This window comes from Dendrobium catenatum, unplaced genomic scaffold, assembly GCF_001605985.2.
Source record: "Dendrobium catenatum unplaced genomic scaffold, ASM160598v2 fragScaff_scaffold_1089, whole genome shotgun sequence".
Classification (NCBI taxonomy): domain Eukaryota; kingdom Viridiplantae; phylum Streptophyta; class Magnoliopsida; order Asparagales; family Orchidaceae; genus Dendrobium; species Dendrobium catenatum.
In genome coordinates, this window is record NW_021319551.1 from 1,459,187 (window position 1) to 1,470,602 (window position 11,416).

An 11,416-nucleotide genomic window follows, 5' to 3' on the forward strand; every position below is an offset into this window, starting at 1 on the left:
AGAAGCATGGATCAGAAAGAGATGTCACCTGGGAAAAGGAAGCTGAAATGAAAAGTCAATATCCCTATTTATTCAATTAAGGTATGTTACTTGATTTAATTTCGAGGACGAAATTTTTATAAGTATGGGAGATTGTAACGAACCGATTGGGTGGCCGATTCAACTGAACCGGCCAACCCCTTTTAAAAAGCCGCGACCCAACTTCCCCGTTTCGGTAACAGGAAAAAAAAGGGCAGACGTCTGGGCGGAACCGAGCATTGCATAGGGAGATTTTGGAGTTTTCGATTTTTCATTTTTAGCAATCCATCGTGTTTGGAGATAGGAATCAACAATTCATTTTCATTCCTATCGCTAACAAATTTCTAAATTGGGAGAAATTGCAACGAACAAGAGGAATGACCGAGAGGAACAAGGAAGGAGGTTTGTAAAACTTTTCTTTCCTTTTTCGTAGAAATTGTAATAAGTTATTTCATCTAAACCTAGATATAATTTTCATAGAAGAAAAAGGAAGGAATTGAAGGCAAGGGAAAGTATTTTGGGAAAGGAAGAAGGATTTAGAGATTCCCATTTAAGGAGGATATCAAATTGTAGGAGTTGGGTTCTTCAAGGAAATAACAAGAACGAAATTTGAGGTTGAGGTGGTGACTAAATCAAAGACTTAGAAGATTCAAAGTGGGTATTTATAAAATATTTTCTTTATTGTATTTTCTATTTTCATTTTTGAAAGATGCATGCATATGATTGTTTAAGACTTATGACTTATATTGTTAGAAACGATTACCTAAAATAAGCAATTATATGTATAAGTACAAATATGTGGAAGAAAATATATGTAGAAATGAGTATGTCAAAGAAATAGGGAGTAAATTTAGAAAGCAATTATTCATATGCATTTGATATATACATGCATTAGAAAGTATATATGAATGAATTATACATGAATGGAAAAATAAATAAAAAAAGAGAAAATGATATACATGCAAAAGTATTACAGGAGTTCTTTCACCCCCGTATGGTACTGACTGGGGAAGCAACGTACTCGTGCACGTAAAAAAAAAAGGAAAAGGATATGGAAAAAAATGAAATGGAAATGGTTATACCCTTGGTACATTAGACGGTGCTCCTGTGCTAAATAAATGGGAGAATTAATATTTATTAAATTAAATACTTTAAATGAATATGTTGTAGTATGTATAAAGGAAAGATAAGGTCATGATATAATATGTTTATGGTATGAAATGAAACAAAGGAAAAGAAAATATAACTCATATGTTAATTAAATGAACATATATCAAAGATTTTACGTATTGTATTTTATGCTTATAAATTGTTTTTAACTATTATCCACTGAGTTTACACTGTAAACTCAAACCCTTAAATTAATGTCTCATATAAATCCCCAAAGAAGAAGAAATGATTGAAAGAGAAGAATTCATCTATAGAAGACGACGTGCAAATGACAACAGGTAAAAATGACTGATGTGAATGCTTAGTTTGATTCTAGATTAATTAAAGTTTTCTTTGTGTTTAGTGGCTCTTCAGTTGATGAAAAGTTTATGTTAATGTACTTTATTTGGAATGTGATGAATTGGTAATACCGTTCGACTTTCAGTTTCCGCCTCGTTAAATCGAGTATCCGGGCTGGGTCGTGACAGTTGCACTCAGAGTTGGGAGAGAAAATAGTCAAAACGGAAAGAGGCAAGAGCTTGTTTGGTTTGATTTAAGGTTTTAGATTTAAGTTTTACTAAATTAAATTAGTTAGGCAATTTTTAACCATTGGATGTACGATCTACCGCTCATAATCGTGGGATTTGAATCGAACAGTTCTTTGGGATGTGGCCGGTCTGCCGGTTTCATCATTCAACCGCTGATTTGGCCGGTTTTTTTCCTGGTTTGAGTGCAAAGCGGCTGCACTCATAGGATCATACCGGTCATTCAACCGGTTCCCAATTGAACTGGTCGATCCGATCTGATTTTTAAAACACCGGATTTGCTAATTGTTGCATAAATCTATGCAAGTTACTTGCCCTTAACATCTAATCAGCAATTTAGGGATAAATTGCATCTTTTTTTTTTCTTATTATTTTATATCATACCTCTAATTAATATTTCATATAACTTTAGCATTTATATATGCCTCAATGGATTTTGTTCTCTCTTTCTGCAATCTTCCATCACATGTGAGCTTTGAAAATTTTACAGTTATTTTAATAGAAGAAGACAAATTCATGATATTTTAGTGATTTTGTTGTCTAGCTAAAAAAAAAATGACGTACTAGACAATTTCTCCATGCCTTGCACATATTGCAAGGGCGTTTATGTAGGAGACACAAGCGCGACACATCCTATAATTATTTTAACCCAGTTACAGTCTGAATAAATATTATTTTGGATATTTTCTCTTTATAAATATTCACATTTCCATATTTTTTGCTTGATCATCATCATCATTAATATTATCCCAACAATTTAGGGTCAACATTATGAATCCTCATTTTTTTTTGTTGTGGTTAAGTGTTGCCTCAGGCATTAAAGATATTCTTCACAAATCATTTTGTACTACTTCTGATGTTACTTTATTTCTACCAAATTTACTTCTTAAATCATAGACCATTATTTCTTCTACTGTTTAATGGGCGCATTTCTACTCTTTATTGTTACATACAATCGCCTAAGGCTGCTTTTAAGTATCGTTTCTTTAATAGTTGACACTTCAATAATTTTTATAATATAAAGTTCTTTAATTTATTCTTTCTAGTTTTGTTACAAACTCATCTTAATATTATTATCTTAGCCACACTTAACTAGATACTTAAAAGCTTGGTATAAATTCTCTTTGATAGAATTGGAAAACTATATTTTGAAGGATCTATTCTTTCTAGCTTTGCGGAATCATAAATGCTTATCAAGGCAAGATTTGTCATTTAGAGTTCTCTCCTCTGAGGTTGACACATAAATATAGTTTAAATAATAATATTTATAAGTTATGATGGGATATGAGTTATTATGAATAACAAAAAGAATTCTTCAAAAAATTGAGAATAATTTAAAAAAAATCCAAAATCAAACCACCAAATGTCTTATTTTAAGGTACATTTAAAAACAATAAAGCTTTGGGGAATAATATCAAACACAAAGAAGAGCTCAAGAAGAAGCAATTTGATAGAAGATTAGAGATGACAAAAGTATCATATGGTACTGTGTGGTGAGAAAAGTATCATATGCTAAGCATTTACGGAAAATAAGTCATTGATTTAAATAATCATATTTATAGTTTAAATGATAATTTGAACATAACTAAAAAAAAAAAAGAAAAACAAACTACCAAATGACTTATTTTAATATACATTATAAAACAAGAAAGCTTTGGGGAGTAATATCGAACACAAAGAAAACCTCAAAAAGAAACAACTTGACAGAACATTAGAACTTCATGAGCAAATTTAATAGAAGCAATGCATGATAACTCACATCATATGTAAATAGAGAACAAGATTTTTTCTCATTTGCTCAACCCTTGTCCAAACACATTTTGGCATATTTGAAGACTTAATCAAAATTGATGAAATGATAACTTGAGGCTAATTCAATAAAAAAGACCAAAATCAAAACACCACTTGAGTTAATTCAAGCTATATTATAAAAAAAGAAAGCTTTGGGGAATTACATCGAACACCAAAAATACAAAACAAACACAAATAAAATAAAATAAAAAATATTTATGGATATTTGAACAAAAATTAATAAATTAACGGTAAAAGACCTTGCATTTGAGATAATCCATAATGGTTTAGCGAACTGCTGGGTTGAAGGGTTTTGCGAGAAGAAGATGGATAAGTTGTTGCGTTCAGTGAGAGCAATATTATGGTGAACCACTAATATACATTTCCTCTCTTCTTATGCTTCAGTCAATTGCAAACAGGAAATATCACTATAAGAAATGGAGTAGAGGAAATGCAATACCCTGACACTTTAAATTGTTTATCTATAGAATATATGCTTGGCAAATACTATTTGTTAAGTTAACATTTGATATGGTACAAGAATTTTTTATTTTAGTAGGAAGATTTTATCTCGTGCAGATCACAAGTCTTCATTTAGCAAATTCGATATTTTTAAAATAATAAATATACCTTAAGAAATTTGTTGGTTATCTAAACAATTTTAAATTATCGCAGAATTATACCTCTTATCAAATATAGTAATATAACTTTAACTGAATAGCATTCAATTTTAAATTGCCCAACATAATGACTAAATTAATTTTCTTATATCGCAACGTATAATGTTCTTGTTTGCTGACCTTGATAATAATTCTTACATTTAGAAAACAAAGTAATATGATCTTATTAAGAGATACAAAATCTACTACAAAGCATCATAGGGTTTAGGGTTTCAAAAATAAATCCAACACATCAGACAAAAAATAATATAACAAATATTCAGTTCATAAGATAAAAAAATAATAATTTTGCAAAAAATGATAAATGGAAGGAATCAATAAAATCAAAACATTCAACTCCAGTTGAAAAAAATATGTAGAAGAATTAAAGAAAGAAAGAAAAGTGGATTGATGTCATTCCCTTCTCTGGCCGGCCAACCAGAAGGTTCCTTTGAATCGACTTTGGCTACTGTCGAACCCGATCAGAGGATCGGTGGTGAATGTCGAATCCAAAAGGCGACGCATAAATCCAAAAGGCGACACATAAATTATGAGTTTTCTAGGCCCAATCTTATTCTTGAGTTTTTTTATAGATGTCGTTTTCTTCTCTACCCAACCGCCCAGACATCGATTTGGCCCAATGTCGAACCCGATCGGAGAATCGATGGTGCTCCTCCAAGGACAAAATGACAATGCTGAAGAAGAAAATGAGGTATGTAAAACAAGAGAATGCAGCCATAGAAAGGAGACAGAGAGATTACCAAATTGCAAAACCTAGAAAACGTTTGAATTTATCGAGAGCGTGAATTTAGGCCTTAAAAGGGGGAGAAAAAATTTGAATTTATCGAGAGAGGGAATTGCGGGAGACAAGGGGCTTTAGTGAGTGGCTGAGGCAAGTAAAAAAAAAACTCGGAAGAAGGTGAAGAGAAATCGCATAAATTGAAAATAAATTCACATTGGGATGTTTATGTATCCGGCGAGCAAAACATTCGCAGTGTATAGATATTTCTTCACGAGCATATGAAATTTTATATAACAAAAAGGAATGCGCCATTTCGTGGAGGGATGCGTTGATACGAAGAAGAAATGAGGGATGCGTTGAAAGAAGAAAAGGTGGATATTGGTTCGTGAGCAGATAAAGCCCTGTTGTTACGAAGAAGGTAAGGAATATAGTTAAAAAAATGTACGATGGATATTAAGTTAAGGTTTTTTAACAAACACTTAGGATGATGTATCGGGAGAGTCACAAGCGACACTTTAATAGTAGCATAGATATTAATAATTTTCTTACTATCAATTCTCAAATTCATAAAACATTGCTGACCTAACTATAATTTTATAGAACTTCTCATGAAGTCTTTATTATATCCTCTTAACATATTATTACTCTTAATGCAGTTCCTCTTTTTAATCACTAGGACTTGAATCTAAAAGTTACATTCTCATTTATATCCTTATTTTTTCTTATAATAAATCAAGATATTTAAATGTATTGCACCTTATTATCATTTTATTTTCTAATAAGATTTACCGTTAGTTTTTAATATTTCACTAAAATTGTGTATCATATTCATAACAATTTTAATCTGATTATCTTCTAAACATTTGTAGTATTAATTTAACTTCATAGTTATTTAGCAATTGTCTTATCGCAAGAAGCATATATCAAGGCACCACACTCTTCATAAGGAATAAAATAAATGAACTCAATGATGTTCTTTGATATAATTCTACTATGATTAAGAATTCTTTGGTTAATTTATAATTATTACTCTCTTATTGCTCTTATATATATTTACTATATATATTATATATTAATAATACTAATATATATTAATATATAGTAGTATATATATATTACATTTACTTTAATGTGGCATGCGCTCACATGTAAAATTTCAAGATTTTTACTTAAGCATATCACAGATGTCCCTTGTCGTTATCCATATTTTATAGACTCTTAACTAATAAATCTCACACCACTTTGGCTGGCCATTGTATTAATTGTACATGTCCATCCATACGCATCAAACTTCATGACCCATAACTACTATATGGTGGAAAATTGGAGAACTTAAAGGTGGTAAATCAAGCTGCAATTCTTTCTGATAGATGGAAGGTTTTGGATAAATGGGATAAGTTAAGTGAGTCCCTCCTTGACCAGCACACATATATAGCAGGCAGAAGACTGTTGTACCAGGGGAGGTTTTTTTGCCATAAACCTTGGCTGATATTCTGCACATTCTGCAGGAGTTCCACAGGAGTGCTGTTGGGGGTCATTCAGGGATGCAAAATACGTAGAGGAGGTTGGCAACAGAGTTGTATTATAAGGAGATGCATAAGGATGTGGAGGAGATAGTGGCTAGATATGAGGTATGCTAGAGGAGCAAATATATTGTCATGGCTCCAAGGGGATTACTGCAATCCCTAGCTCTTCCAGACAAAGTATGGGAGGAGGTCGTCATGGATTTTATAGATGGGTTACTCAGATTTGAGGGGTTTATAGTGATTTTGGTTGTGGTGGACATATTGAACAAGTATGCTCATTTCATTTTCCTCTGATATCCTTATACGATAGTGACAGTGGAAGCGACATTCATCAAAGATGTGGTAAGACTGCATGGGATACTGGAGTCTTTAGTGTCTGATAGAGATAACGTGTTCCTCAGTCAATTTTGGAGGGAGTTGTTCAGGCTGTTGGGGTAGTGCTGAAGAGGAGCACTGCTTACCACCCCTAAAGGGACGGGCAAACGGAGGTGGTAAAAAGGAGCCTGGAGACATACCTACGATGTTTTGCTTCAGATATACCTCGGATGTGGGTCAAGTGTAGTACAACACTTCGTCACATTCGACTTCCTTGATGACTCATTTCAAAGTTTTGTATGGAAGGGACTCAACTTACTTGATGCACTTTGGGTAGAGTAGCACACCAGTCTTTTTAGTAGAATAATACTTAGAGGAGAGAGAGAGTGTGTTGGATGAATTGAAAATGCATTTTTAGATGGCTCAACTGATCATGGAGAAGTAGCAATTGGGCGTATGAAGGACATCTAATTTGAGATAGGGGATAGGATATACTTGAAGCTTCGTCTCTTCAAACGAAGGATGGTAGATAACTGGAGGAATGAGTAGATGGTCTCGAGGTATGTTGGCCCTTATGAGATATTGGAAAGGATTGGAGCAATGGCTTATCAATTGAGATTACCTCCAACCGCTACCATACTCCCAGTGTTCCAGGTGTCACGGTTGAGGAGAGCTATTCGTGGTCATGCATCCAGTCTAAAGTTACATATGATACTGGCAGAGGATTTGGAGGCAGTGTTAGAATCACTGGAGCTAAAAGGGGTACAATAAGGAGAGGGAGGGATGAAGGAAGTGCTGATAAAATGGAAGAATCTATTTGATTATGATGCCACGTGGGAGCCTTATGACAAGGTAAAGAAACAGTTTCTATCTTTCTACCTTGAGGACAAGATGGGTCTTTGGGAAGTGGGTATTGATAGACCAGTCCCTCTAGAACCGGCTCACGTATACGACAAACTGAAGATCTTCCTGCATTAATTCCGCTCTATTTTGGGTGGGGTCCAGTGGCTAATTGAAGGGGGAGTTAAGGTTTGGTTATGAAGGAAAATTCAGAGGAGTTGTTTATGGATTTGGCTAGGGGATTGTAATCTTTAAGTGGTTTTGACCTAGGGTTCAGTTTGTTTTTATGTTGTGTTTGCTGAATTTAGATTGCTCTTAGGTTGAGTTGGCTCTAGCAACAACTAGGGATTTAGGAGAGCCGGATCTTCCTCTTTAATTGAAGATCCATTGTATCTTCTTTGTTTTTTTCCAAATATCATAAAATAAAAGGGTTCTCTCTTGTTATTCATCATAGTTCTTCTTGTTGATTGCTTTTGGAACTGTTGAAATTAAAATTCAGCCAAGGTTTCATTTGTTTCTACAAGTACTTCCTATCAACTTCTTATGGGGGGTGAGAATAGTATTCAAAAGTCCATCTTCATAAGATTGAGAAGTTTATATTTCTGTGGTGTTTTTTTAGTTACTATCATTGTGCCTCATCATGCCAACGATTTGAATATTTCACAGGCATGCAGCAGACTTGCAAAATTAGCTCGGTTCAAGCTTGTATTTTCCTTACCAAAGTTTCAGAACCACCTATATCTTATTTGTTCTCATTGAATCAAATGAGCGCTTAGTTTAGCTAATAAATATTTTTCACTCATCAATAGCCTATTAGCCTAAAAAAACTCATATAACCAACACTAATTATAAAAGAAAATAATTTTAAGGATAGGATGAAATTATTTTTAACTTAATTTCCTAAAATAAGTTTGGATTATCTTGGATTATACTTTAAACAATAAAATTAAATAAGTAAATTTCGGTCAATAAAAAAATAAGCCTAAAACGCTTAAAAATCGGTCATTTTCAGTTTCTTGACCCTCCAGGTCAATTTCTTATGTCCAATAAAAATCGCTATTGTTTGAGCTAATTTAGTCAAATTGTATTACATTCCTTTGGTAAACTTTGCATTGCTATTCAAACTCCTTTTTACTGTGCTTTGGTTTCACTTTTTAGCCATGTTCTTTTTGGTCTTATTATTTGTTATTATAAAAAAAAATGAAGAATGAAGCAAATTTTTGGCAAATCGTCTTGTAGCTGCGCAACAGTTATTGCTAACAAACCAGTTTCGATTAAAATAGCTTTGCATTTTATAGTTTCTGCACTTTTGGGTAAGGCACCATCAGTTATTGAGTGCTTATTCGTATTAAATGCAGGGTTGTATCAATCTCCTCATCCCTTGCTTGGTCTACAGTATTACACTTGTGGGAAGCTCGAATGGTAAGAGATGGGTTGTACCAATCTCCTCATCCCTTGCTGTTTTTCAATTGTCAACTTCTTATTTTCATGTGTTTTTTTTTTAATGAAAATATTATGGGTTATGGTCTCTTTTTTTCTTTTCTTTTTTGCTTTTGATATTTGTCAAGTTATATGCTAAAAAAAGAAGGCAGAATGATATATCTTGATCAGGAAATTTGACCAAATATTTGAGTTGATTTTAATTATTTGTTTTGACCATTCAAGTTTAAATTTAGGCTTCGTTTGGGACGGCTTTTTTATTACTTCTTAAATCAACTTTCTAGTACAAAATTTTTAATTTTTGTACTAAAAAACAGCTTTAAGAAGCAATGAGAAAGTCGTCCCAAACGAAGCCTTAGTCTTCAATCCTTACCAGGAAATGACTGACCTAAGTTTTCTCTTCTATCAATAAGAAAAGTTAAAAGAAGGTTTTTCCTTCAGAAAATAAATCATTCTTAAGTGCCAGGACTAAATTGCTTAGTGACCTCAGTGGAGAGATCAACATATCAATGATTCTCTTGTTTTCATATGACCTAAACGCCTACCTCATTCGGTTTAGAATAAAATGAAATCCCCTTATGTTTTGTCTCCTACATTCATTCTTATCCTCAAAACCAGAACGAAAGCAATAACAATTTATACTTCTTCCTCTCTGTCTCTCTTCTTTCCTTAGCACTGAAAGAGATACTTTTAGGCTTTGTTAATTCCAATATCTGGTACGATTTTGTTTGTTGGAAGTCTAAAGTACTTTAGTTTTAATCAGCTGGGTTTTCCTGCACTTATTGTAGGCTACTGGAACAAACAGAGGATGCTCTGAAATCATTCACTAAGGCAGTGGAGATCCTTCGTATCACTCATGGCACCTCGACACCATTCATGAAGGAGCTGTTCAGCAAACTAGATGAAGCACGTGCTGAGCATTGTTACAAACTATCAGCCAAAGACGACTGAAAGATTGAAGTCTTATTAAGGTTTTGTTTAGGATGGCTTTCTTACTGCTTCTTAAAACAACTTTTTAATATAAAAATGTTATTTTTTTACTAGAAAATTGCTTTGAGAAGCAGTATTAAAGCCGTTCCAAACGAAGCCTAAGTTCATAAGCACCGCAAAACTGCCATGGCTGTTTGAAGGCTTTTCGTTTGAAGGAATTGATTAGAGAAATGAAAAAGTATAGAACTTTGCGAGCATGAATTGAATTAGTTTTCATAATAATCTAAAGTAACATACTACAATTAAAAACATTTGTTCATGAAAAATATCTTATGGGGCCTTCTATCCACCAGCCTTTGTGCATCGATGTTGATGTAGACTTGCAACTTGCATTACATTGTAGATAGATGTTTGCAAGATTAGAGTCTGTTCGGGATAATTTTCTTTCTACTTTGATTTTTAAATCTCAATCATAATTATGTTTAGTTATTGTTTTTTCATTGCATTCAAGATATTTTTGTGCTACAACTTTTAAAAAATTATTTTCCTCACAATTATTTATCAAACATGGTTGTTGGTTTTTATACTATGCATTGCTTGACTGTAGATATATATTTATTGTATCATTTGGAATAGCTTTTTATAACTTTCTAAAGTAGCTTTTAGTATAAAAAAATTTTTGAATTGAAATTTTTGTACTAAAAATTTGAAATTTTTGTACTAAAAATTTGTTTTAGAAAGTAATAAAAAAATGTCTTAAATAAAGCCTTAATATGCATATAGACTATCTGCCAATTAGTTAGTTAGAATCACTTGAAGATGACCAATTCCTTATACTTGACTAAGCCATTTTTTTCTTGGTCTCTACAACAAGTTTCATGGCTACGGATAATGGTTGAGAATAGATGAGGTTGAGAGAATTTGTTTAGGACTAGGGGTGTCAAAATGAGTTTTCAGATTAGACCCTCCTTCGATTCATCCAACTCAAATAGCTGCTATAAAAATATATCATGAAAATATTTTCCTGACAATATCCTATTGCAACTCAACTCGTACCACTAGATAATAGTTTCAAAGATTTATTTACTTCTATAAGTCAATTTGATTCATCATTAATGGAGGGATCAAAATCAAAGATTTCAAATAATCTTCATAAATATAATAGCTTAAAAGGAAATCTTTCATTTGCATTAATCATTGAAATGATATTTAATATGTGTCTATAGAATAGTGTTTATTGAGTCATATATTTTAAGAAAGGTGTTTTTTAAGAAAATGCCAATTAATAAGGAGCATTGAATGAGTATTGTTGCAGGCTATAATATATGCGGCGATAGAGTTAGAATTTTTCGTCTCAGCATTTTACGGACATCCAACACACAAACATAAGAGAAATAAAACATTAGAATTTTACATGGAAACCTTGGAAAGGGAAAAATCATGAGGCCCCGCTCAGTTGAA

At 32.7% G+C, this 11,416-nt stretch overlaps 1 protein-coding gene across 1 annotated transcript in view; it reads left to right on the top strand.

Moving 5' to 3' along the window:
* LOC110098638 (histone-lysine N-methyltransferase ASHR1) overlaps nt 1-10,440 on the top strand; it is a 35,465-nt gene extending 25,025 nt beyond the window's left edge. The window contains exons 13-14 of the mRNA XM_020825524.2: nt 8,944-9,007; nt 9,814-10,440. Of these exons, the coding sequence (XP_020681183.2) occupies nt 8,944-9,007; nt 9,814-9,976 (227 nt within the window). The 3' untranslated portion in view covers nt 9,977-10,440. The remainder of the gene's footprint in view (nt 1-8,943; nt 9,008-9,813) is intronic.
* Nucleotides 10,441-11,416: the final 976 nt, after the last annotated feature.